Below are 27,500 nucleotides of genomic sequence, written 5' to 3'. Positions count from 1 at the left end.
GATGAGGTAGACGGATGTTGGGGTTGGGCAGGTGGATGAGGTAGACATATGTTGGGGTTGGGCAGGTGGATGAGGTAGACGGATGTTGGGGTTGGGCAGGTGGATTAGGTAGACGGATGTTGGGGTTGGGCAGGTGGATGAGGTAGACGGATGTTGTGGTTGGGCAGGTGGATGGGGTAGACAGATGTTGGGGTTGGGCAGATGGATGAGGTATACGGATGTTGGGGTTGGGCAGATGGATGAGGTATACGGATGTTGGGGTTGGGCAGGTGGATGGGGTAGACGGATGTTGGGGTTGAGCAGGTGGATGAGGTAGACGGATGTTGGGGTTGAGCAGGTGGATGAGGTAGACGGATGTTGGGGTTGGGCAGGTGGATGAGGTAGACGGATGTTGGGGTTGGGCAGGTGGATGAGGTAGACGGATGTTGGGGTTGGGCAGGTGGATGAGGTAGACGGATGTTGGGGTTGGGCAGGTGGATGAGGTAGACGGATGTTGGGGTTGGGCAGGTGGATGAGGTAGACGGATGTTGGGGTTGGGCAGGTGGATGAGGTAGACGGATGTTGGGGTTGGGCAGGTGGATGAGGTAGACGGATGTTGTGGTTGGGCAGGTGGATGGGGTAGACGGATGTTGTGGTTGGGCAGGTGGATGGGGTAGACGGATGTTGTGGTTGGGCAGGTGGATGGGGTAGACGGATGTTGGGGTTGAGCAGGTGGATGAGGTAGACGGATGTTGGGGTTGAGCAGGTGGATGAGGTAGACGGATGTTGGGGTTGGGCAGGTGGATGAGGTAGACGGATGTTGGGGTTGGGCAGGTGGATGAGGTAGACGGATGTTGGGGTTGGGCAGGTGGATGAGGTAGACGGATGTTGGGGTTGGGCAGGTGGATGAGGTAGACGGATGTTGGGGTTGGGCAGGTGGATGAGGTAGACGGATGTTGGGGTTGGGCAGGTGGATGAGGTAGACGGATGTTGTGGTTGGGCAGGTGGATGGGGTAGACGGATGTTGTGGTTGGGCAGGTGGATGGGGTAGACGGATGTTGTGGTTGGGCAGGTGGATGGGGTAGACGGATGTTGTGGTTGGGCAGGTGGATGGGGTAGACGGATGTTGTGGTTGGGCAGGTGGATGGGGTAGACGGATGTTGTGGTTGGGCAGGTGGATGGGGTAGACGGATGTTGTGGTTGGGCAGGTGGATGGGGTAGACGGATGTTGTGGTTGGGCAGGTGGATGGGGTAGACGGATGTTGTGGTTGGGCAGGTGGATGGGGTAGACGGATGTTGTGGTTGGGCAGGTGGATGGGGTAGACGGATGTTGTGGTTGGGCAGGTGGATGGGGTAGACGGATGTTGTGGTTGGGCAGGTGGATGAGGTAGACGGATGTTGTGGATGGGGTAGACGGATGTTGTGGTTGGGCAGGGGTTGGGTTTATAGCCAAACATTTGGCTATAAATGTGTAAATATTACTGTTTGTAAGCTGTAAAGATGAAAAATGTTTCCCGCTTGTGTTCACACCTTCCATGCAGTCGTACTCACAGTGATGCCTCGCCCTAAAACCCCTAAATCTCACTTCCTGCCTTTGGAGAATCCAATCAGATGATTTCATCTTCGCCCAATCCAGCACTCGTGCTGTTAATGATCATCTTTTCAGATTATACTCAGTAACTTTACCCACAATCCCTTTTCCCAGCCTTCACTAAGTAAAACAAATTAAAATCCGACTTTGACATGAAGCAGGATTTCCTTCCTTCTTTTTCCTGACTCACACTTCTAGAGCTGCACATGGACCTCGCTTCATTAACACCAGATCTCTAATAAATCCAGGTTCTGGAGCTGCACAGTTTCATCCTCTGCTCTAATCGTCGCTGTGGCTTTTTAAAAAACAATATAACAACATTCACTGCTCATTTCTGCTAACGCTCCTGTGTGATTTTGTTCCGATGCTGCGCTAGCCCTGGGCTAACTGAAGATTGATAATATCAGATTGATGTGGATGTATGTGTTGATGCACTGGTGTGTTTATTAGCTGAGTTCTTATCCTCGGCTGAGGGAGGAGACCGAGCGGATCGTCACCACCTTCATTCGAGAGAGGGACAGCAAGACTAAAGACCAGGTGTGTGATCGTCTAGACAAAGGTCATTTACCACGACAGAGCAGTCAAAGTGCAGCCAACCGAAATGTGCCATAATCATTAAACTGCTGAGTAAGGGATTTAGCTGAACCCGGTTACCCTAAATTTCCCAATCCATCCGAGAAGGTTCCCTCAAAATAGCCGTTGTGAAATCAGCATGTAGGATATACTGTAGCCTCTGATTCTGAACATCAGCAAAAGATTTGATAATAATAATATACATAAATAAATCAAAACTCTAAAACTTAAAGCAATGAACTCAATGAGTGGTGAAGAATGTTCTCCAATCTGGAAAGTTCTTCAGCTTCCTGCAAAAGCTGAGATAAACACAGCTCTACTCTCAATGGTTTGTGAGATTTAGATAAACAGTTTTTTGGATGCACTTCACTGGATTCTGAAGAGATTTCTGGAAGCAGTTTAAGTGTCTGAACCTTGTAGTGGAAATGTCCTACTTTCTTAGTGACCAATTTACTCATTAACTAAATATCTTTTTCATATTTGAGCTTTGGATTTCACGAGGCTCATTGGGAAAGTGGTAGCTCAGGGGGTTCACACTCCAAAACATATTGGATATTCTGAGCAGAAGGATGCGAAGCTGCCACTGCTGGGCCCTTGATGTGAAATAGTACCAAAAATGAAAAAACAGTATTGAATCTGGAAAATAAATATGAATAAATTAAGACTTATAGTTGTTATAATTAATTAATAAATAATAAATATACGTGCTCACCATGCAGTTTGACGTATAAAAACAAACAGCACGTGGCTTCAGTGATTCGCCTCTAGAGGCCGCTCTCATAATGACAGCGGACAAGAAACCGGAAAAACTATCCATACGGATTTTTGCTGATGGTTCCAACATTAGAGGATTTGTGTGAATGTACTTAATAAATAAAACCACTTTTAAATGAGCTTCACGTGTGAGATTTCATCTAGCTATAATAGTGGTAAAATCAGGTAGTGATGAGTGTGTGTGTGTGTGTGTGTGTGTGTGTGTGTGTGTGTGTGGGGTAGGTGATGCTGCTGATTGACATCGAGCTCTCCTACATCAACACCAATCACGAGGACTTCATTGGTTTTGCGAAGTGAGTGAACTTTTGACCCTAAAACTATCAGTGTTGTTCACACTGGTTCTGATGGTGGAGTATGGTGGTGGTGGTGATGATGATGATGATGATGTCATTCCCCTTTGTTGCTTAGCGCCCAGCAGAGTTCTGCTGTGACTAAGAAGAGAGCCGTTCCCAACCAGGTGCTGCTGTGCTCCACACAATGCATTAGTTCTTCTAATTAGCGTATTTATTTCTTGGCTGTGTGATAGGGCGTGGACTTTCTGCTCATTAACATAACTCCGCCCCTTGCTGCAGGTGGTCAGGAAGGGTTGGCTCACCATCAACATCAGCATTATGAAGGGCGGGTCCAGGGACTACTGGTTCGTCCTGACCACAGAGTCACTGTCCTGGTACAAGGACGAGGAGGTGTGTGTGTGTGTGTGTGTGTGTGTGTGTGTGTGTGTGTGTGTGAGAGAGAGAGAGACAGTATTATGTCACTTTTAAAATGCCAATACATTTCATTTTGTGTGTGTGTGTGTGTGTGTGTGTGTGTGTGTGTGTGTGTGTGTGTTTGTTTGTGTGTTGCAGGAGAAAGAAAAGAAGTACATGCTTCCTTTGGATAACCTGAAGATCAGAGATGTGGAGAAGGGATTTATGTCTACCAAACATACCTTTGCTATTTTTAACATTGAGCAGAGGTGTGTGTGTGTGTGTGTGTGTGTGTGTGTGTGTGTGTGTGTGGTGGGGGTGGGTAGCTAACAGAAAGCAGAGGTATATATGTGATTACGTTTTTGCAATTGCCTTTAACCTGAAGAAACCTGTGTGTGTGTGTGTGTGTGTGTGTGTGTGTGTGTGCGTGTGCGCTCGCACAGGAACGTGTATAAAGACCTGCGTCAGATCGAGCTGGCATGTGACGCTCAGGAGGATGTGGACAGCTGGAAGGCCTCATTCTTGCGAGCAGGAGTGTATCCTGAGAAAGACCAGGTACTTGTGTGTGTGTGTGTGTGTGTGTGTGTGTGTGTGTGTTGTCGATAGACAGTTCTCTCAAGATCGTATCTATGACTCCAGGTGGAGAATGGTGAGGGAGCTCCAGCAGACACCTTCTCCATGGACCCTCAGTTGGAGAGGCAGGTGGAGACGATCCGGAACTTGGTGGATTCATACATTGGCATCGTCAACAAGAGCATCCGGGATCTCATGCCCAAAACCATCATGCACCTCATGATCAACAGCGTGAGTTTCACACACACTCACAGTCTTTATTACTCCATCTAAAGAGTATGGAAATAGTGACGTATAAACGCAGGAGCTTGAGAGCAAAACATATGATCAGGAAAACATTGAAAAAAACAGAACTTTGAGAACATGAAATCAAGTCAGAAGACCATGGAAAAATAGAACCCTGAGAACACAAGATGATAAAGGCACAGAAACATTTGTACTGGATCTGCTTTAACGACATGGTTTGTGTTCTTTACCCACGGCTGGTTATAAGGTTCTGATGTAGTTCCTGAGTGGTGTATAACGGTGTAAACGTGGTGTCTCCCCCTTTCCCCCCTCCACCACCACCCCTCCACCAGGCCAAGGAGTTCATCCACTCTGAGCTGCTGGCGTTCCTGTACTCGAGTGCAGATCAGAGTGTGCTGATGGAGGAGGGAGTAGATCAGGCTCAGCACAGAGAAGAGGTGTTGAGGATGTACCACGCCCTCAAAGAGGCCCTCGGCATCATCAGCGACATCAGCACCACCACCATCTCCACCCCTCTGCCCCCACCTGTGGATGACACATGGATCAGTACAGATCCCAGGTACACACACACACACACACACACACACACACACACACAAACACACGTCCATCTATCTATCTACATCTACATCCATACCCATGCTCCTCTCTCGTTCTCTCTCAGTCCTCATCCTCACTTGAAGCCTCCAAGCTCCGCCCCTCCACCCGGCCGTCCTCCTGCAGTGAGAGGCCCCACCCCTGGTCCTCCCCCAGGCTCCGTCCCTCCACCACTGGTCCCACCGATTCCATCTCGTCCAGGTCCACCACCTGTGAATGCTTATGGAGGAGTTTTGGAACCAAGCACCGCCCCTCCACCACAGATCCCCTCTCGACCTGCCCGAGTGCCTCCTTCTATACCACCTGGAATCCCCAGGTACACACACTCTCTCTCTCACTCTCTCTCTCTCTCTCTCTCTCACTATAGTATACACTACTGCAGCTCTAATGGAAATATTTAATACTGTTTCTTTCTAGCAGAAGACCTCCAGCTGCTCCAAACAGACCCACCATCATCCGCCCGTCTGAGTCGTCTCTGCTCGACTAAACCTGCCACGTGTTCGTGTGCTCACGTGTTACTCCAATGCTAAAAAACTAAATTTAACGAAATAATTGGCGGATGTTTCTGGAGTCCGGCGTTATTACAGCACACGTTCTCATTCTATCATTATTATATACGATCTATTCACAAGGAATAACACACACACACACACACACACACACACACACACACCTGCATGCTAGCTACGTGCCGCTAATTCTGTTTCAGGAATTCTACATAGAGAATTGACTAATATGTTCACATACTGAGTTAATAATCGTATTTACAGATACCGCTGAGAGGAAAAGAAGAATTCCAGACTATAATCATCTCAGTGTTCGGCGCTTCTGGGTGAAATGTCACTTTACATCAACATGTTTACGTGTTTTTCTAACGTTAGCCTGGTGCTAGTTTTCATCTATTATGGTTTAAAGAGCTAATAACCTGTAGTTAGCTGTTCGCTAATCTAATACCATGCTAATCTCTAACTTTGCTAACGCTAATTAGGGACCTAAACTGGAAGAGTTCATGAACAGTGCCTTACGTGCAAGACTCAGACACTCCTTTTGTACAGATTTCCGTACGCTTTTACACTTTGAACTCGCAAAAAAATAATAAATCAATAAATAAATAAAGCCAGAAAAAGCCTCAGAGACGAAAACTGACTCGTTTCGTTACAGACGTTACGGCTCTGAAACCGCAGTCTTTAGCGGAGTCTTTAGCGGAGTCTTTAGCGAGTCTTCAGCTGATCGAATGCAGCTTTAAATATGATGGGCGGGGCCAGTGAGAGGGGGGAAAGGGGGCGGGGCTACACGTGTGAATAACTTCAAAGAGCTTAAAACATTTTCGAATTGCGCTAAAATCGCCAAAATAGCTAGGTTTATCACAACAAGAGCCAAACGTGCAGGTAAACTCGCGGCCTAGTGCTAATTACATACACTCTGGCCAAAAGTATTGGGACACCTGACTTTTTCACCCATGCACTTCTTCTTCACCAACATTCAATTATATAAAACGTCTTCAGAAGCATGAAATTCTGCCTTCACTTGAACGAGGAGAACCTCGCTCATCCCAGGCCTCCTCACCTTCTCACCTACCTGACTTTACTAAAGTCTCCACAAACATCTCGTGGAACATCTACCCAGAAGAGTGGAGCTTATTTTAACAGTAAATTGGGAACAAAGTACAGAATCTTATGCTCAGGTGTCCACAAACTTTTGGTCGTACGGTGTAGTCAGATTGGTGGTTTTTTTTTGCGATGTTGTTCCGTCGGTGCATTTAATCGCCATGCTTTTTTTTTTTTTCTTTGCTAAATGTGGAATTTTGGAACAGCGATGGTGTTTGGAGGCTTGAAATAGTTTAGAACTTTAATTAGAACTTTTTTGCCGCCACTTTATTACACAAGGTTCAGTCGTTTATATCTGATTGAATTTCTTTTGCTATTTTCTTGTCAATGCATTTTTTTCTCTTCAGCCTCATTATTTTACAAATCGTTTATATATATATTATTCGCTTTTTTTTTAATTGAATATTTTGTATTTTGACCATCGGTGCCTTGTCCTGACGTTATCCAAGTGCCTGCTTTATGTCGATGTTGCTCAGTAATGCAGATAAATGCAATGAAAAGAAGAAAAAAACGAGACAAAGGGAAAATAAATAAATAAATAAATAAATAAAGCTCATTAACGTCTTTCTTGAAGATTGTTTTTTATTTTCTAGCTTCACATTGGTTACAGCGTGAATGATCATTATTTAGGTATTTATTTTTTTATTAATTATTAAAAATATTTCATCTTATAGTATATTCCGTTTGAACAGACTACAGTCCACTTAGCAATTTAAAGCTAAACTGGTAGCTCTAGCGACATGTACGAGGTGGTATCAAAAAGGTTGAAGACTAACGGTATAACTGGTGCTGTTCTGACCCACGTGTGTTCCCACGTCTGCGATTCCGTCATGGAGATCTGGCGCAAATCGCTGAAGATGCTGGGACACGCTCCAGAAGAACACTAGGAGGCGCTGTATTATTGTGTAAGAGGACCATTTTCAAGATGATCGTGTGAAAATGTAGATAAATAAAGTATTTTCTTGTAAACTTTATGATACCACCTGATGTGTGTGTGTGTGTGTGTGTATCAGTGTGAGGGAGAACGTGTGTGTGTGTGTGTGTGTGTGTGTGTCGGATCATTTGATCTGGATGTAGGTCGCAGGGACGTATCCTATATTTCCGTTTGCCTTCTTGACACGCACCCATCCGTCCCCCATGTCCTCCTCCAACAAGCTGAGATGCTCCCCGGCCTTCATGCTCACTTCCCCTGACTTCACACCTGTGTTCAGTGAGACGAGACACAGAAGATGATAAAGGAGATGCAGAACTCCAGTTTATTTGGTGATTAAATCGTCGATATCGTTTTACCGTTAAAGTCGTAGAGAGCGAGACAGTGCTCAATCGCCACATCTTCATCAAAGTCTTCATCATAGCTGCTGGGGAACTGGAACTGACTTTCCACCTGTTCAGGGGGATGCAGCAACTGCGGACTTGTAGAGACGAAATATGGGCTACACACACACACACACACACACACACACACACACACACACACACACACACACACACACAAACCATGTGAGACACAGAGACAAGGAGAAGTTTTGCTGATCATACAATTCATAAAGGAGACGGATTATTGCACTCGTATTCTTTTTAATACACACACACACACACACACACACACACACACACACACACACACCTGTTCTGGTTGTTGTTTGTAGAGACACCTCCAGCCTCACAAAGCCAAGCCTGCACAAAAACAGTGTTGCTGTTCAAATAAACCGTCGCCCCCTGCTGGACACCATTATATTCTACACTTCAGAATGAAATACAGCTGTGTGTGTGTGTGTGTGTGTGTGTGTGTGTGTGTGTGTGTGTGTGTGTGTGTGTGTGTGTGTGTTTCTACCTGGTATCTGGACAGATCCCCCCTCAGCCGGTGGATGTTCTGTGTGGTTTCGTTGATCTGAGGTTCCAGGCTGGCCGGATCTCCAAGCTGATTGTTCTGCTCATACACACGCCTCATCTTATTTAGAGCCTCGCTGTACACATCATCATCATCATCATCACCATTATCAACATCATGATCTTTATCTTCATCTTATTTAGAGCCTCGCTGTACACATCATCATCATCATCATCATCACCATTATCAACATCATGATCTTTATCTTCATCTTATTTAGAGCCTCGCTGTACACATCATCATCATCATCATCATCACCATTATCAACATCATGATCTTTATCTTCATCTTATTTAGAGCCTCGCTGTACACATCATCATCATCATCATCATCACCATTATCAACATCATGATCTTTATCTTCATCTTATTTAGAGCCTCGCTGTACACATCATCATCATCATCATCACCATTATCAACATCATGATCTTTATCTTCATCTTATTTAGAGCCTCGCTGTACACATCATCATCATCATCATCATCACCATTATCAACATCATGATCTTTATCTTCATCTTATTTAGAGCCTCGCTGTACACATCATCATCATCATCATCATCACCATTATCAACATCATGATCTTTATCTTCATCTTATTTAGAGCCTCGCTGTACACATCATCATCATCATCATCATCACCATTATCAACATCATGATCTTTATCTTCATCTTATTTAGAGCCTCGCTGTACACATCATCATCATCATCATCACCATTATCAACATCATGATCTTTATCTTCATCTTATTTAGAGCCTCGCTGTACACATCATCATCATCATCATCATCACCATTATCAACATCATGATCTTTATCTTCATCTTATTTAGAGCCTCGCTGTACACATCATCATCATCATCATCATCACCATTATCAACATCATGATCTTTATCTTCATCTTATTTAGAGCCTCGCTGTACACATCATCATCATCATCATCATCACCATTATCAACATCATGATCTTTATCTTCATCTTATTTAGAGCCTCGCTGTACACATCATCATCATCATCATCATCACCATTATCAACATCATGATCTTTATCTTCATCTTATTTAGAGCCTCGCTGTACACATCATCATCATCATCATCACCATTATCAACATCATGATCTTTATCTTCATCTTATTTAGAGCCTCGCTGTACACATCATCATCATCATCATCATCACCATTATCAACATCATGATCTTTATCTTCATCTTATTTAGAGCCTCGCTGTACACATCATCATCATCATCATCACCATTATCAACATCATGATCTTTATCTTCATCTTATTTAGAGCCTCGCTGTACACATCATCATCATCATCATCATCACCATTATCAACATCATGATCTTTATCTTCATCTTATTTAGAGCCTCGCTGTACACATCATCATCATCATCATCATCACCATTATCAACATCATGATCTTTATCTTCATCTTATTTAGAGCCTCGCTGTACACATCATCATCATCATCATCATCACCATTATCAACATCATGATCTTTATCTTCATCTTATTTAGAGCCTCGCTGTACACATCATCATCATCATCATCATCACCATTATCAACATCATGATCTTTATCTTCATCTTATTTAGAGCCTCGCTGTACACATCATCATCATCATCATCATCACCATTATCAACATCATGATCTTAATCTTCATCATCTCATTTAGAGCCTCGCTGTACACATCATCATCATCATCATCATCACCATTATCAACATCATGATCTTTATCTTCATCTTATTTAGAGCCTCGCTGTACACATCATCATCATCATCATCATCACCATTATCAACATCATGATCTTTATCTTCATCTTATTTAGAGCCTCGCTGTACACATCATCATCATCATCATCATCACCATTATCAACATCATGATCTTTATCTTCATCATCTCATTTAGAGCCTCGCTGTACACATCATCATCATCATCATCATCATCATTATCAACATCATGATCTTAATCTTCATCATCTCATTTAGAGCCTCGCTGTACACATCATCATCATCATCATCACCATTATCAACATCATGATCTTTATCTTCATCATCTCATTTAGAGCCTCGCTGTACACATCATCATCATCATCATCACCATTATCAACATCATGATCTTAATCTTCATCATCTCATTTAGAGCCTCGCTGTACACATCATCATCATCATCATCATCACCATTATCAACATCATGATCTTTATCTTCATCTTATTTAGAGCCTCGCTGTACACATCATCATCATCATCATCATCACCATTATCAACATCATGATCTTTATCTTCATCTTATTTAGAGCCTCGCTGTACACATCATCATCATCATCATCATCACCATTATCAACATCATGATCTTTATCTTCATCATCTCATTTAGAGCCTCGCTGTACACATCATCATCATCATCATCATCACCATTATCAACATCATGATCTTTATCTTCATCATCTCATTTAGAGCCTCGCTGTACACATCATCATCATCATCATCATCACCATTATCAACATCATGATCTTTATCTTCATCATCTTATTTAGAGCCTCGCTGTACACATCATCATCATCATCATCATCATCATCACCATTATCAACATCATGATCTTTATCTTCATCATCTTATTTAGAGCCTCGCTGTACACATCATCATCATCATCATCACCATTATCAACATCATGATCTTTATCTTCATCATCTTATTTAGAGCCTCGCTGTACACATCATCATCATCATCATCATCATCACCATTATCAACATCATGATCTTAATCTTCATCATCTTATTTAGAGCCTCGCTGTACACATCATCATCATCATCATCATCATCATCATCACCATTATCAACATCATGATCTTTATCTTCATCTTATTTAGAGCCTCGCTGTACACATCATCATCATCATCATCATCACCATTATCAACATCATGATCTTTATCTTCATCTTATTTAGAGTCTCGCTGTACACATCATCATCTTCATCATCATCTTCATCATCATCATCACTATTATCAATACCATAATCTTTATCTTGATCATCTTTTTCAGAGCCTCGCTGTACACATCATCATCACTGATGCTCACATTGTGTGTGTGTGTGTGTGTGTGTGTGTGTGTGTGTGTGTGTGTGTGTGTGTGTGTGTGTAAAATTCTACCTCTGGTCTGTCTCTTTCTGCAGCTCCTTACTGACTTCATCAATTTTCTCCTGAAGACGTTTTTTTCTCTGGTCTAAGGGCAAGTGGGTGAAATCCTCTAATTGATGGGGCTACACACACACACACACACACACACACACACACACACACACACACACACACACACACACACACACACACACACACGTGTATAGCGTTTATTCTTACACTCCCTATATTACCCCCTGTATTATCATCAGTAGCAGGATTATTACCGTGTTTCGGTCGACAGCGCCCCCTTGCTGTAAAGGAAACAGAGCATCATAATCACTGAGTTTACACACATTTCAACATCACAACCATTTTCATATTAGATCTAATATAATATCAAATACAAATATTATAATGTTTAGAGATTTAAAATCCAACATAATGCAGTGCAGGGTTTCCACCTGCCAGCGTTCACATTCACTGATGTTTAATAGAGTTGGTGCTCTACAGAAGGAGATCTTCCACTCCAACCCATGGAAAAAATTTCTGCCCCTAAAATCCTTAACAAATTTTCTATATAAATTGTACAATTTTGTCTGTCCCACACGGATTGGACGTCTGTTTGGTTTATGTGGACTCCCTAATGATCTGGTGATCCCTCAATAGGTGCATGTGCAGGTCCTCGAAAAGTTACATGTAGAATGAATGCATTTAGTAAGTAAATCAAACCGATGCATCTTGTTTCATTGTCCAATTATAATACTACAATAATTTCACATTTTATTAGCTTCACCTTGGAGTTAATAAAATGGCCAATGGAGTAGATCGTACACCGTTATCATGGCCACAGATTCTGGATTTTAATTTAATGCATGTATATTGCTTTTGGTGTTCATACAAACTTAATATTGATAAATTCACCATTAGTAAGACAAATTCCATTAGGTCGATTGTAATCTAATCGTTAGTGTATGGGATTTTTTGCTTATCCGCATTATCCGCATTATCACTCATAAGTACAACCTTAATTTAATTTAATTGCATATAAAGCAGTTGGTTATAATTGTTTATCCCTGATGAGCGATGCAATAATTCGAATTAAATATTCAGGTCATTTATTAATACCTATGTGTACAGTATTACTACTTAAATTTCAGACACCAAGATCAAGTCGTAGAACTTTAGTTACAGTAATTATGCTCATGTTATAGAAGCTAAAAGTCATTTATATGTAAAGAATTGTGCAGTGTTTATGTTGAAGTTCAATCTGACCAACAGAAAGTGATGATGCTGCTATAGGTATATTTTAGAGGCTTGTTTAATTACTCTTTGTGTGTGTGTGTGTGTGTGTGTGTGTGTGTGTGTGTGTGTGTGCATATCAATATACCTTGTTCTTTTTAAACAGCTGTTTGATGCGGACTTTTGGCGTGTGGTGTGGGTGTGTCTCCACAACTGCAGGTTTGAGTCCTTGACTGTAATCTTCGAACTCCACATCAGCAGGGGGCGCAAGACCTGATTTATACTGCTCTATGACCATTTGTGAGTCCTGAAAACACACACATGCACATAGATATAGGTTGTCGTGGTTCTGTTTTATTTGTATATCTGTTTGTATTTTATTGTGTGTGTGTGTGTGTGTGTGTGTGTGTGTGTGTGTGTGTGTGTGTGTGTACCTGTTTCTCCAACGTGTTGCTGCTGTGTGTGCTGATCTTCTCCAGACACTGGCTGATCGAAGGCAGAATTTTTTTCTCCATGTCAGCCAACAAGCTGTAACTTTGTGCCAGCGTTACGATTCTCGTCTCCTCCATCTGCTGCATCTTCTAAAGGACAAAGAAAAAGTGGGCGGAGTCAGAACTCTAAGGGTGTGTCCTTGTTTGTTTTTGTGTCCTTGCTTTTTCCAGCACTAAAAAGCGATACGTAACACTGCATCGTAGCATCCGTATTCATCACCAAAACCCGCCTACTGTAACAGGACGAGGAAATCTGACCGACATCACAGAACAACCAGGTTTTTACCTCCTTCTGTCCTCCGTCACACTTTCAGAACCTTTAAAGATGAGATTCTGTACCGAGTGTGTGCATCTGAGGATCCTGAAGTTTGTCACCAGAAAAGTGCACAAAATATCGTCCCCTTAAGGCAGCATACAAACATAACCATATGCAAAGTTTTTGTACTTTGATTTGAATTAAATTTGTGAGTTTGAAAAGAATCGCACAAGTAACGGCTCGTAAAAGTGGGCGTGGCTAACACTGCAACAAAATTGCAAATTATTTAGTTTCATTAAAAAAAATATATATATATATATGCAACTTGCTGCAGCATCTGCCGTATGGAGTAAAGATGTTGGAGCACACAAGGTTCGTCTCTTGATTTTCTTTTCAACAAAATGGAACGATAGATACTCCACCCACTAATAATGGTTACTATGGCAACTAGTAGTCAAAATATCTACTTGCAGGCAATAAAGTCACCCTAGAGTTTTGGGTTGTCATGAATCTGAGAAATAACCACAGAGTGTGTATGTGAGTGTGTATGTGAGTGTGTATGTGAGTGTGTGTGTGTGTGAGTGTGTGTGTGTGTGTGTGTGTGTGTGTGTGTGTGTGTGTGTGTGTGTACTCACATTGAGTATTGTAGGAATCTCTGTGTGATAAACTCGGTTCTGCTCCTTGTTGTATTTCTGCAGTTGCACAGCGTATTCATTCTTATACTCATCAGAGGCATCCAGACGCTGACGAGCATTGATCCGGACCTGACACACACACACACACACACACACACACACACACACACACACACACACACACACACACACATATTAATAAATGGTAAAATCTCTTGACCAATGTATAGTCAAGTGTGTGTGTGTGTGTGTGTGTGTGTGTGTGTGTGTGTGTGTGTGTGTGTGTGTGTATGGGTGTATACCTTATCTACATCTGCTTTGGTGGAGGTGGGGTCTTGTTCTGTCTTTTCTGCTAGCTGATTGACTTTCTCCGCTTCTTTCCACTCCTTTTCAAAGCGCTTCTTACTCTACACACACACACACACACACACACACACACACACACACACACACACACACCTATAAATAAATACACACATACAGACACCTATAAAGAGATACAACCCCAATTCCAAAAAAGTTGTTGCATGGCCATGTTTCCCTCTGTGTAGCATCTGTTGTCCGTACACACTTAGGAAATGAGGAGAGCAGTTGCTAAAGTTTTGTGAGAAGAATGTTGTTCCATATGTGTCTGATTCTGTGCTCATTCCACAGGCACTAATGCACCACCATATCACCAGAGATGTGGCTTTTTGAACTGAAAGCTGATAACAAGCTAGATGGTCCCACTCCTCTTTAGTCCAGAGGACATGGTGTCCATGGTTTCCAAAAAGAAATTTAAATTTTGATTCGTCTGAACACAGAACAGTTTTCCAGTTTGCCTCAGTATATTTAAATGAGCTTTGCCCCAGAGAGGATGTGTTCTTCTTTGCAACACCCACACCCACACACACACACACACACACACACACACACACACACACACACTTACGCTCTCGAGCTGTTTGTGGCAGGTCTCCAGGTTCTGGTGGATTTTCTTCACATCATTCAGATACTGATACAGAGAGGAAACATTCACCTGTCAATCATGCATGTTTCTATAGCAACAGTTTACTGTCTAACACACACAAACAGTAGGTACACAAACAACTGTCTCTGTGTTATCTCTCCCTTTTTTTTCTTGTTTTTCTCTTTCATTCTTTAGCTCAGTTTTTGCTCGCTCCCTCACAGTCTTCCTTTTCCAGGTTCTTTCTTTCTTTCTTTCTTTCTTTCTTTCTTTCTTTCTTTCTTTCTTTCTTTCTTTCTTTCTTTCTCTACATCTGTCTCTCTTCACCTGTCTCCATTACTCCATATCCCTCTCTCTTTTCCATTTGTCCTTGGTTTTTTTTCCCTCATTTTTTCTTTTTCTTTCTTCCAACCTCACAATTTTTCTTTCTTTCGTTCTTTCTTTCTTTAATTTTTTCTTTCTTTCTCTTTCTCTTTCCATTCTTTTTCTCTGTCATCATTTTCTCTTTCGCTTTTTCTCTGTAACTCCATCCCTTCTTCTTTCCCTCTCGTTCTCGTTATTTTCTTTTCTTCCCTCTCTTTCCATCCATCACCACCGCTCCCCAAATCCCCTCCATGTTCCTCACACTCTTCCTCTCCTGTTTGAGGTCCTGCATGTACTTGCTGAGCTCCACACAGATGTTGAGGTTCATGTTCTCGGCCACGTTTTCCCGGTGCGTGGCGCACTCATTCAGCTCGGTCAGCAGTTCCTGAAACGCCTGCTGATTGGAGAACCTGGGGGCACATGACCAAGAACACAGCACCTGGTTGGTTCAGAGGTGAATTATTGAGGAACAAATTCATTCATTTAAAGTGAACACACTCACTTCATCTCCTGGTCTTCTTTACTGCCTCGTCTGGAATATTTCTTATAAAGACCCCTTAACACACACACACACACACACACAGATTTGCGATTATTAGATTTTCTGTAAGGAGTAGGACTTTTTTGTAAGGTTCATGTTCCTGATGGATCTGTTAAATGTCCATGGTCACTGGGTTATTTTACAAATCATCACTAAGGTGGCCATGTTGTCCTCAAGAGAAGAATGGGATTCTGAATCGTGATCTGCTTTGAAGGAACTTACTCGCCCTGAAGAATGCTAATCCATGTGTTATCCACTTAGTACTGATTCTACACTGGAGATTTTAAGAATCCTAAAAGATTCCTTCATTCCGAGGTTGAAATCTGTATTCTGGTGATCGCTGGTTTGTTCACTAACAGCTGATTAACACAATCTTATTTTCCTCTGATGAAATCCTACCAGAAGTTTTCAAACTCTTTTCTGCAATGTGATTTCTCCTACAATGACCGTCAAACAAAGAACCAATCGGAGAGCCGAACCTAATGATGCGAGTAACGTGACGACTTCAAACCAAAAAGAAAACGAGACGGGAGGACAGAACATCAGGAAGAGACACAAAGTTATGGATGGAAAAGTAGTGTTTGTATGACGTTTTAATTCCCAAGGTGTCATGAGCCAAATGTACGCTTCAGATTGTTTTACAGATGATCTTCAGACCGTTACATGACAGAGTTTGATGCATAGAAACAAAAGGAACATACACGTGTCTCTCAAACACCATAAAGTCTCGGGGTTCACACTTTTCACAGCTACAGTACAAGTGAAGAAATGATTCGATTCGAGGTCATGAAGTTCTACAAAGAATGTTAACTGGGAAGTCGGAGTACACTAGAGTTCCTTTATTTAATGTTCGATATACAATGTGAGTCTTAATGACTTTTAACGTGTTAAAGCAAACACATTTCACGTTTCATCCTGCATGACAATAAAAACAGGTGGTTTTCCTTATTAACTAGGAAACTCATAAACCTCTATATTTCTTTATATTTCTCATAAACCTTTATACATTTCTCCACTTTCTAACAGTCATTGTGTCTCCACACAGCTGGCAAGTATGTGAGTTACCTGGCAAACAGCATCTGCACTGTCTAATCTGGGTTTGTTTCCAATAGTAACAGGTTGTTCATCACCGATTCTTCATTTTAAACAGATCTGGTACATGACTCATGATGTCCCAGAGAGCGATTTCTAGCGTTTTAAGGATCTCCTGTACCACTCAGAGAATACGGGTTTCTACAGAGTGATCTGTTCATCATTTTGTAATTAAAACGTGTTAGAGAAACTAGATTAGAATTTTAGCGATCATTCTGTTCTAATCCTTTGTAAAACCACGCCCCTTTTTCCCGATTTATAATCTGGAGACGGAGGATGCCGGTTTAGGTGAGATCACTTGCTTGAGTTGCTTGGTGTAGTTCTGCTCGATATCCACTCGCTCCCTCACAAACTTCATGTAGCGATCAATCAGGTCCAGACCCATCTGTGTGTGCTTCTCAATGGCATCAGGCTGGTCCTGAAAAACACGCCAAACACGCCACACACACACACACACACACACACACACACACACACACACACACACACACACACACACACACATACAGTTGCATTGTCTTACAATTGCTTGTGAGGACCTTCTATTGACAAATAATCCAGATGAATATCTGAATGCAGTATGCAGGGTGGTCCCACATTCTTGTGGGGACATTTAGTCCTCATCAAGATGCAAAAACATGCCCCCCCCACACACGCACACGATCTTGTCTGACAAGTCTGTTGTTTGTTTTCATTCCTCATGACATGCCATTGAAAAGCACACACACACACACACACACACACACACACACACACACACACATACACACACATTTCCCAACATTCTTTGTTTGGGATCTTTCTATCTCCTCTCCTGTGAATAAAGCAGCACGTTTTCCAGGTTTGTGAAACACCAGAAGAACCTTTAGAAGAAGCACCAACAGTCCACTGCACTGCTACTGCCCTACACACAGTTCTGGATCCTAATCAGTCACGAGATGTTGATTAATCCTCCATAACAGCAGCTCTGGCAGGAGTGCAGGTTTATACCTATGCGTGAACAGCTCATGCTCCGCAATAAACACTTCGAAATCAGGAGATGTTAATGCAGCATTCTAAGGAAGGAGTCTCCAGTCCTAGCAGTGAAGCTAGTAAAACACACACACACACACACACACACACACACACACACACACACACACACACACACACACACCCATGCACTGTGTTTCTATTCTTATATCAGAGCAGAAGGAATTCAGATGCAAAGTTAGATGTTGTGAAGTGAGTGAGTCATGTAGAGTTTCATGGAGAACTGATTCATTGTTCTACCGTGAAGATAAAAGGATCAGTGCTGTAAAGGAAGTAAAATGGATTGAATTCCAGCGAATAGTTCATAAATCCACACAAATGGTCCAGAATTGAACTCTGGAGAACGTGTCCTCCTCCAAACGCTCGTCCCAAAGGTTTTTAGGGAGAGTCTCTAAAAATGTAAAGCTGCTCCGTGAAAATGAAAGTGTTTCAAATCAAACTTCTCGTGACGCAATTTTGTGGAAATCATAATGAGGATTAGAGTAGGTTTTTACCTACTGTACGGTTCCTCTCATGTTCCTCATGCACTTCTTTAGCTTACACTGCATCATGATTACTTAGTAGGTATCTGCACTATCCGAAAACCTTTATAAGACTGGTTCTTCAACACACACACACACACACACACACACACACACACACACACACACACACTTTCGGATTATCTTCAGTAACAGTAACAGGTAGGGAGGGAGAAGACATACCCAGAGTGCCGTTCCCCAATCCATAGTCTCAACTTCTCGTCCAGGAAGAAGCCTTGATCCGGATTAAAGCTTTGATCTGATACTGTGCAGCTCCAAAGGTCGACTTTATGCCTCCTGTTGTGTCCTGTGAACAAGGCGGGGCAACACTTCATAACCTCTCATACAACAAGGAGCCTCAACTGTTAACCCAACCTCCACACACACACACACACACACACACACACACACACACACACACACACACACACACACACCTAAACCAGTGTCTGTATTTCCTGATCCTGGACAAACCGGCTCGGCTGTCTACCTGTATTTCTTCTTTCACTTAAACACACCACAGTTTTCCTACTTAAACACACAAAATGTCATGCACAAATGTTTTTTTCCTCCTTAAGTCCACTAAAGTTCAAATATTCAGTTATTAGACGTTTAAAGGCTCACGGTTGACGGTGTGATCATCTGCACGACTGGAGTGTTACACTAAGGATCTTACATCTTCCAAGTCTGAGCAACTTCAACTGGAGATCACTGTGTATATGTACTTCTTCTTGGTTGGACTTACAGTTTTAATAGGACTTGTGTGTGTGTGTGTGTGTGTGTGTGTGTGTGTGTGTGTGTGTGTGTGTGTGTTTAGGTCGGAGCTTGAAAAGGGTGCAATAACTAATTACATATCTGATTAAATCATAAACTGATGAAATATCAACCTTTTAAATGGTGAAGTCTGACACCTTGTGGTACAATTTGGCATTGCATTACAAAAACATAAAAGTTTAGAGCAGAGGCAGTGAACTCGCTGACACCTGGTCACCCCCAGGGCATGGTCTATAAATAGGACTAGTCACCATGGAGCTCTGTCTACAAATTAATTGTGTTGCTGTTTTTAATGAATCAATAACACTTGCATTGATGTAGATTTGAAAATGACAATGTTGAATATAAAATGTAAAAAAAAGTTTTACCCCCGATAATTCACTGGTTCTCATTTGGAACCTAACGAGTAGGTTATTTGGAAATCCGCAGCGGGACGGAAAGTTCAGGAACGTTAGGAATAACATTTTAAACTATGTTTTCACTAACAAATGTATGTATTATATGTGATAAATTATTGTTAATAATTATTGTGAGGAATCAATAACATTAACATGTGATCTGACACATCAATGTCTCTTCATATATATGAATATTAATAATATTAATCCAATAACAATTCCTTATTATTAACTATTAATAATATTATTATTAAAGATGAATCATGCCAGTTTGTTACACAGGAAGTTTGCATTAAACCAGTAGCCCTTCGTATCACTCAGTACCTTTGCATTAGCTTAGTTTTGAGAATGTTGGTGACCACTGGTTTAGAGGTTTTTAGGAACTCTTTGGAATTTACGTCTGTGCTAAAAGTATTGAATACATACAACTTTTCCAGAAGTGAACAGAAAAACATTCTTGGTCTCTTTGGGGTTTGCAGAACGATCCAAAAGTCTCGATGTTGGTGTTGTATAGGGAGGATCGATTCTCTAATTATTGGGGAGTTTTACTCATTACATGTTCTTTACAGCACATGTTTCTTCAGCGATGTTAGGAAGCTGAGGTCAGAGCACAGGGTCAGCCATGATACAGCGCCCCTGGGGCACAGAGGGTTGAGGGCCTTGCTCAAGGGCCCCAACAGTGGCAGCTTGGTGATACTGGTGCTTGAACCTTGATCTTCCAATTAGTAACCAAGAGCCTTAACCACTCAGCTACCACCTCCCACTAGACCATATAATGAGTATTTGGCAATTCTAAAAAGTTTTATTCAGTGTCTCAGAAATAATTATATCCATGTAGATGATACTGGTATTGAACGCATTTGGTGGTGGTCTCTCTAGTACCGCTGATAAGAGACTGATCTTAGCAGTGCTCTACTCCAATTGGCTAGTAGATTTAGAGTGACAGATCAAGGTAGTGGAGATTTCAGTGAATTTTCTGGAGAGTTCTGGATGCAGTTCTCTGTACAGTTATAGTGTTTAAAGTTTGTATTGGAAAAGACTTCTGTGAAAGAACCTGATCCATTTACATGTAAAGCATTTGACAGAAGCCCTTATCCAACTCATATTTATCTCATTCATACAAATGAGCAGGTATGTGGTTGAGGGCCTTGCTCAGGGGCCCAGAAGTGGCAGCTTGGTGTGGCTGGAACTTGAACTCACAACCTTTGGATCCATAGACCATTGCATTAACCACTAAGCTCCCACCTCCCCAGGAGGAGCTCCATTACGTGCTGTGTTTTGTGCTCAGTGTTATCATGGCTCACTTGAGCTCATAGGAATGTTTTCTCAAAGTTTCTGAATACTTTATAATCCCAGAATTCCTGATATACACAGAGCAGATTACATGCTAATGACCCTGTTCCAGGACTGGATTTTGGTTTGTTGTGTATTTTTGAAAGTAAAATTGACAAGAAGTAAAGAGTTCATGTTTAGGGAACGGGCGACACTCTCGAATCGAGACGCCTACGAGTTTCTCCTTCCCTCTGTACCACCTGGTGGAGAAGGCCGAAGGGTGGATTTGTGCATTTCTATTCAATTCAGTACACTTGTATAATATATTAAGCCATTTTTTTTATTTTTTATGAACTCAATTATTATCAGAAGAAGCGTATCATCTCCAGTGTTTGTGATTGTATGAAAAGGTTCACATAAACAGGGACACTGGCATAGTGAAGGACACACACAATAACAAGCCCACACAGGGGGATGATGTAAACATGTCCAAATACAAAGGACAAATACGTCTCTTTTAGAAACTCTGAAATGTCTGAAGGACTTTTATAAAATCTTTCTAATCATCTATCCATTTTTTTACTCACATCATAAAATATATGCCCCAAACAACTGGAAAACCTCACCTTGTGGTTCTTCCCCAAACTGATAACACAAAGTTGGAGACACACAATTGTATCTGACATCTTCAATTGATCTAGGAGATTCAAACCTGTTCCAGAATGACAATGCTGCTGCGCACAAAGCCAGCCCCATGAAGATCTGGTTTGAAAGACGTGGAAGATCTCCTGCTATTGAGCACCAAAACTAATGGGATGAATGTGAACACTGACCGCACCCCAGACCTCCTCACCTTCTTACCCACATCACTACCTGACCATAGTAACACCCTTGTAGCTGAATGCATCTTCAGAAAACCTAGTGGAACATCTTCCCAGAAGAGTGGAGCTCATTATAACAGCACATGGAAACTAAATATGTGAACGGGGTGTTCAAAAAGAAGCACATGGCAATCTGTTGGTCAAAAATCTTTGGCCATATAGTGTATTTTGTTTGTTTTTCCTGACAGCAAACACCATTTCTATATCCAAATGTCAGAGGCCCCGCCCACTTTAATATGGACAGATGTGAAAACTGTGCTTCCCGCTTTAAAACGATGTAAATGAAAAGAAAAAAATCGTATTGAACTAAAAATAATGGTGATTTAAACTATTTTACTTTGTTCTGTGACTTTTCCGTCAGAGCGTCGGAGTTGATGCTGATAGTAAACTGAAGCTGTAAAGCTGAGTGACTGGATTTAAACAGGTCACATGGAGATGTTTTGGAAAATTTACCATCCCAGTATGCGTTGTTTTAAAGGATCTGGATTAATGTGGGCGTATCCTGAAGTCTGTCCAATCAGACAAATTCCAGCCATGAAGAGATTTTACCTCATAAAAAACCCACAAACACACAGTCCAAACCGAAACCAAGTCCCAACCGCATTCCATCCAACAGGAGAAAAGCTTTGGCTTGATTCCATCCAATCAGAAATAAACTTTTAGTTCCAGAAATTCCATATAATTATATATAAAATTCCAACATGTCTGTCCAATTAGACAAAAACCTGTCCAGCGCTTTAATCCAATCAGAGAAAACCTTTCCCGTGCTTTCATCCAATAAAAGAAAGCCTTTTCACCGCTTTCATCCAATCAGAGAAAGATTTTTCCCAGCCGCAGAAAAAAAGCTGTCCATGTCTTTCATCCAATCAGTGTAATCTGTTAGGATCTGACGTCCTGGTTCCTGTCACCTCAGTCACAGTCATGGTGTGAGGTCATTTGAAGGTCAGACTTCAGAGGTCTGAGCAGGCTCCAGTTTGTTGGAGAGGACGGTGAGGATCTTGTCAAATTTGTCATAGCGTTCCTTTCTGCCTGCCACAGATCCGGCATGACCCCAGAACAAACGCAGAGCAAACTCGGTGTGGAAGACCTCCAGCAGCTCCGGGATTGGCTCCCAACCTGCTGCAGAGGAAGATGGACAGATCAGACAGCCAATCACATTGCTCAGATTTCAACACGTAGTATCAGGAGTGCTCTTGGTAGTTTTTCAGTGATTGGTATGTAGCATGTAGCATTGGTTTTGTAGCATGTATACCTGATAGCAATTGGTGTGCGTGTTGTTGGTAGTCGTTAGCATGATTAGCGGTACGGCGTGAGGACTGTAGGATGTTGTAGAGGACCTGGCAACCTCTCTCACTGTTCTCCACTCCATCCTCTCCTTCCATCAGTTTTATCAATGGCACCATGTGAGGCAAGGACACAGGACCAGATACCACTGACTCTACACACACACACACAAACACACAAACACTCAAGGTTACATGATGACAATTGCATGTGGCTGATCAGAAACTTAAGACACACACACCATCACCCTCAGCGAGTGCCTTCATAAAGGGTTTCAGGTTTTTTTCGAACATCACAGCACTCTCGGTGTGGTTCCTCCTCAACACTCGCCACGTCATCTCCAACCGGATTATCTACAAAACACAAACACCACATCTTACACATGTATATACTGTATACAACTCAGAGGTTAGAATGCAGGATCAGAAGTTTCTGCAAAATCCCAAAACTGCTTAGATATGTCACTGCTGGGCCCTTGAGCAAGGCCCTAACCCCCAACAGCTCAGCTGTATACACCGATCAGCCACAACATTATGAGCATCTAAATAATATTGTGTTGTTCCCCTTTAGCTGCTAAATCAGTCGTGACCCGTCGATCATTAACAGCATGAACTTCTTCAGCGGTTTGAGCTACAGGATCTCGTCTGTTGGATCAGACCACATGGACCAGCCTTTGCTCTTCAGGTGCATCAATGATCCTCGTCCCCCACGACCCTGTCACCGGTTCACCACTGTTCCTTCCTTGAAGCACTTTTGATAGATTTTGAACACTGCAGACCAGGAACATCCCACAAGAGCTGGAGTTTTGGAGACTCTGACCCAGACTCTGATCCAGACGTCTAGACATCACAATTTGTCAAACTCACTCAAATCCTTACGCTCGCCTATTTTTCCTGCTTATAACATCAACTTTGAGGACAAAATGTTCACTTGCTGCCTAATAAATCCACCCATTCCAGTTATAAGCTAAGACACATTATGGAACAGTATATGGAAGAAGAAGAAGAAAAAGAAGAAGAAGAAGATATGGGCTTTGACCCAAGCAACAATTTTTGAAAAAATAGTTTGTAAAAAAGAAAATTTTGAACATGTCAGGCCAACTTTAATGACTACAGGGTACAAGAATGGTATACATCGAGAGTGTCTGAATTGACACTGAGGTTCTGGAATGAAGTTCCTCTAGATGTTTGAATAGTTGAGTCACAGTAGCACTCTTCATATTAAAAATCCTGCCTCTTACAGAAATACTTAGCAAAGAAAATTGCTAGTTTTTATCCATATTCCTTCCCAACAGAATTTATAGACTGGTGGTCTTTTTACTTTGTGACCTAGTACACAGGTATCAGGGGACTTTAAAGCTCTGGATAATGGAGTCTGTAAAAAACCACAAATGTGATTGCATTCTAATTGAGAAGCTGAGACAAGCTAGCATCTGTCTGTGGACCATTTGGCCCTGGGGCAGGACAAATAGGTCTGATACCTATTTGTAGCGCCAAACTCTTTGTAATTATGTGAAGAAATAGCAAACACAAGTATTAGCAAACTTCAGAGTGAGTGTGTGTGTGTGAATGGTCAGGAAAAACTTGATTCTGCAATTCCAAACATTCCTGCACTCAGTATAGACATTTTCATGGTGCACCATGTATAAAGTATAGCTTTGCCCTTTGACCTGCGGGAACTCAAGAGCCTTCATGACAGCGCTGAAGGCGTAGAGGTCTTGAGCAGTAGAACGCAAAGCCTGAGCCAACTGGATAACCTTATGAAGGACCAGTGCCCTCTGAATGACAGAGCCTGTGCAGCCCAGCACATCTATGGCCACACCCAGCGCTAACAGGTGATGTCTTTCCAGCAGATCCTGTCTGAGCTGGCTCCCATGTGGCAGTGTGATGAGCTCCAGTCCTGAGTTCACGCCCATCATCCTCTTCTGCTCGTCCGTTACACCGGTCACACGTGCCACCTAAAGGAGCAAGGATTTAGATGAATTCTTAGTTAGTATTCGAATATCGAAAAAGTAATAATATCGAAAAGTATTTTCTTCCGATAGTGTGCCATTTTAGAGGCCACCACTGGACAGCTGCTGGACTAAGAATGTTGGACTTAAAGGTGGTGTCCAGTGTTTCTGAATACTTGTGTGAAGATCATATATGAACCGTCATGATGCAATATTGATCAACATCATGTCAAGACAAGATTTGGCCTGACTTTCACAAATCCTTCAGCTGGCCTTCATGAAATGCAAAGCACTTTGTGTAGAGCTCACACACACCATGTTGCACACATGGAAAACACACTATGCAACAAAGCCTGTGATTAAAGCATTGATAAAAATTGCACTGCAAACTTGTGAGGTTGCAAAAGAGGTTCAGGTTATGTGCAACATAACCTCAGACATCGTCTCTACTTTGAGAACACTGAGGCCTATAGGTATTCCCTCGGCATGCATCCACCAAACCGCCACTGCTGGACCTTTTAAACCTCAACTACTGTAGATAAAGACGTCTGTGAAAATACATGATTGTAAATGTAGTGAAAAGCATGGACCTTAATAGTAGAGAGAAACGTGTTTGACAAAGTGGAGTGTGGATTCACCTGGCAGTCCACACTGAGCATGTGCAAAGCGGTTGTGTTGGCGTCAGTGGAGGCAAACAGCTCTTTGAGTGTGTGTAGTACACCCTGCTCCAGCGGACGGTTGTTGTCGGGCAGCAGCAGCGAGCGGAACGAATCCAGCTGAATGGAAGATGTTGTTTCTTTCTCAGGGCGGAGGAATCGCCAGTCGTCTCCGTTTTTTGCTACCTCCGTCACTTTGTCCCTTTTATCCTTCTCCACCACTGATTCATTTTGTTCCTCATCTTTCTCTGCCTCGAGAAAAGCAAAGCTGGTCTCGGTGATCCGCGCCCGGCTGTTCCATTTCTCCTGAGCACGGAGACGAGCTGCTGGACCTTTGGGCAGCATTGCCTGAGGGATCTGAGTTCAAAAGTCAAAGTGGAGAAATAATTTTCTGTTACAGAATTAAAAGGATTTAAACAATCAAAAATGACACACACAAACCTGAGGCACGAGTTCATCATAGACTGAGGCGGGGTTGACTGAGATCCGTGGTATGGGTGCCGAGTTTGCTGGAAACAGGGCGGAAACTCTGAACGGTTTGGGTGGAGCCCGAGAATGCAGCTGTCCATCAGAACCACGGAGTGTGCAACCTCCTGTTGTTAATTGGCTGGGATTGTGTGAGTGGGTGGAGCTAGGGCTAAGTAACGGGTCGCTGCCTGTACGGAACACCGGGGAGAGAGGATCTGGAGTGCTCTGGGGTACAGCTGGAGCAGAAGGAGATCAGGGTAAACAGAACGTGTACGAGTGTGTGTGTATGTGTGTACGGTTATGTGTATACCTGGACGAAGATTGCTGTCTGATTGCGCTGACTGTAGAGACGGTTTTCCAACTGTCTCTAGATTAGCAGGCTGACTGCCACTTCTATACACACACACACACACACACACACACACACACACACACACTTTATTACACAATAAGCAAACTAAGCATTGTTGCATTTCAAACACATAGGCTAGTTAGGTTACTAACTAGCGAGCTAACTCAAGCTAGCTGAATAAATGAAATGAAACACAATTGTAAAAAAACAGTTTGTGTTGCTTACTTTTTTCCATAGCAATGCAAAATCATTTTCTCACACAATCCCTTTAGACCACCTTTAAAATCCTACCTGAGCAGGTTGTAATTGTTGACCTGAAGCATGTCCATATGTGTGGAGCTTAGACTCCTCCTCTTGCCCTTCTCTTCTGACCATCGAGGCGCTGGTGCAGAACTTGTGCTTGATGGCCTCCCTGCCTGACGCTCATTGATGAGTCGCAGTGGAAGGGTGCGCGTGACAGGGTGACTGATGACAGCTCCAGAAGCCTGCGATATTGCCCGATGCCCACCGACGTGAAAGCGAACCAGAGCTGGAATATTGTTGAACTGATCATTCTCAAATTGAAACAGCTCCCTCGCGTAGCCCTACACACAGATACACAAACAGAGAAACACATACAATTCTGATATCTGTTATGTACTCCTCTAAATAAACCAGAGTCTACCAAACCCTGGGTGCTGATCCATACAGCTGGTCAGCACCTGGGAGACCTTT

The 27,500-nt window shown here is 42.4% G+C and overlaps 3 protein-coding genes across 9 annotated transcripts in view; 1 reads left to right on the top strand and 2 right to left on the bottom strand.

Annotated features, from left to right (window-relative positions):
- dnm2b (dynamin 2b) overlaps positions 1-5,745 on the top strand; it is an 18,510-nt gene extending 12,765 nt beyond the window's left edge. For 2 of the 5 annotated variants that reach the window (XM_083521789.1, XM_083521788.1), the window contains exons 12-21: positions 2,021-2,107; positions 3,140-3,210; positions 3,326-3,374; positions 3,490-3,600; positions 3,763-3,872; positions 4,047-4,158; positions 4,243-4,407; positions 4,755-4,981; positions 5,087-5,335; positions 5,437-5,745. In XM_083521789.1, coding sequence (XP_083377915.1) covers positions 2,021-2,107; positions 3,140-3,210; positions 3,326-3,374; positions 3,490-3,600; positions 3,763-3,872; positions 4,047-4,158; positions 4,243-4,407; positions 4,755-4,981; positions 5,087-5,335; positions 5,437-5,506 — 1,251 coding nt within the window. In that variant the 3' untranslated portion in view covers positions 5,507-5,745. Of the gene's footprint in view, positions 1-2,020; positions 2,108-3,139; positions 3,211-3,325; positions 3,375-3,489; positions 3,601-3,762; positions 3,873-4,046; positions 4,159-4,242; positions 4,408-4,754; positions 5,336-5,436 lie in introns of all 5 variants that reach the window. The other 3 variants (XM_083521791.1, XM_083521790.1, XM_083521787.1) reach the window with 2 other exon arrangements.
- Positions 5,746-7,190: 1,445 nt separating this feature from the next.
- Positions 7,191-19,162, bottom strand: trip10b (thyroid hormone receptor interactor 10b). Its single transcript, XM_083521798.1, has 15 exons — positions 18,934-19,162; positions 17,500-17,615; positions 16,067-16,120; positions 15,827-15,974; positions 15,187-15,249; positions 14,558-14,662; positions 14,256-14,384; positions 13,308-13,454; positions 13,022-13,180; positions 11,919-11,945; positions 11,665-11,774; positions 8,461-8,593; positions 8,254-8,303; positions 7,917-8,059; positions 7,191-7,827 (listed from the first exon to the last, which is right to left on the bottom strand). The coding sequence occupies exons 1-15, from the start codon at positions 18,955-18,957 to the stop codon at positions 7,685-7,687; spliced, it is 1,551 nt and encodes a 516-aa protein (XP_083377924.1). The 5' UTR covers positions 18,958-19,162; the 3' UTR covers positions 7,191-7,684.
- Positions 19,163-21,513: 2,351 nt separating this feature from the next.
- Positions 21,514-27,500, bottom strand: part of sh2d3a (SH2 domain containing 3A) — a 20,107-nt gene continuing 14,120 nt past the window's right edge. For 2 of the 3 annotated variants that reach the window (XM_083521792.1, XM_083521794.1), the window contains 8 exons: positions 27,078-27,370; positions 26,745-26,827; positions 26,408-26,670; positions 25,949-26,323; positions 25,029-25,316; positions 23,601-23,712; positions 23,328-23,513; positions 21,514-23,194 (listed from right to left, as the gene is read on the bottom strand). In XM_083521792.1, the coding sequence (XP_083377918.1) occupies positions 23,019-23,194; positions 23,328-23,513; positions 23,601-23,712; positions 25,029-25,316; positions 25,949-26,323; positions 26,408-26,670; positions 26,745-26,827; positions 27,078-27,370 (1,776 nt within the window). In that variant the 3' untranslated portion in view covers positions 21,514-23,018. The remainder of the gene's footprint in view (positions 23,195-23,327; positions 23,514-23,600; positions 23,713-25,028; positions 25,317-25,948; positions 26,324-26,407; positions 26,671-26,744; positions 26,828-27,077; positions 27,371-27,500) is intronic. The other variant, XM_083521793.1, reaches the window with a different exon arrangement.

The sequence above is a fragment of the Silurus aristotelis genome (genome assembly GCF_946808225.1).
Source record: "Silurus aristotelis genome assembly, chromosome: 20".
Classification (NCBI taxonomy): domain Eukaryota; kingdom Metazoa; phylum Chordata; class Actinopteri; order Siluriformes; family Siluridae; genus Silurus; species Silurus aristotelis.
Note: the sequence above shows the minus strand (reverse complement) of the source record. Positions and strands in the feature narration are given on the sequence as shown.

Coding starts and splice junctions, on each gene's coding strand:
- trip10b (XM_083521798.1), bottom strand. CDS start 18,957: ATGGATTGGGGAACGGCACTCTGG. Junction 14,663..15,186: donor GCCACAAACAGCTCGAGAGC/GTAAGTGTGTGT, acceptor GTGTGTGTGTAG/AGTAAGAAGCGCTTTGAAAA. Junction 14,385..14,557: donor CCAAAGCAGATGTAGATAAG/GTATACACCCAT, acceptor TGTGTGTGTCAG/GTCCGGATCAATGCTCGTCA.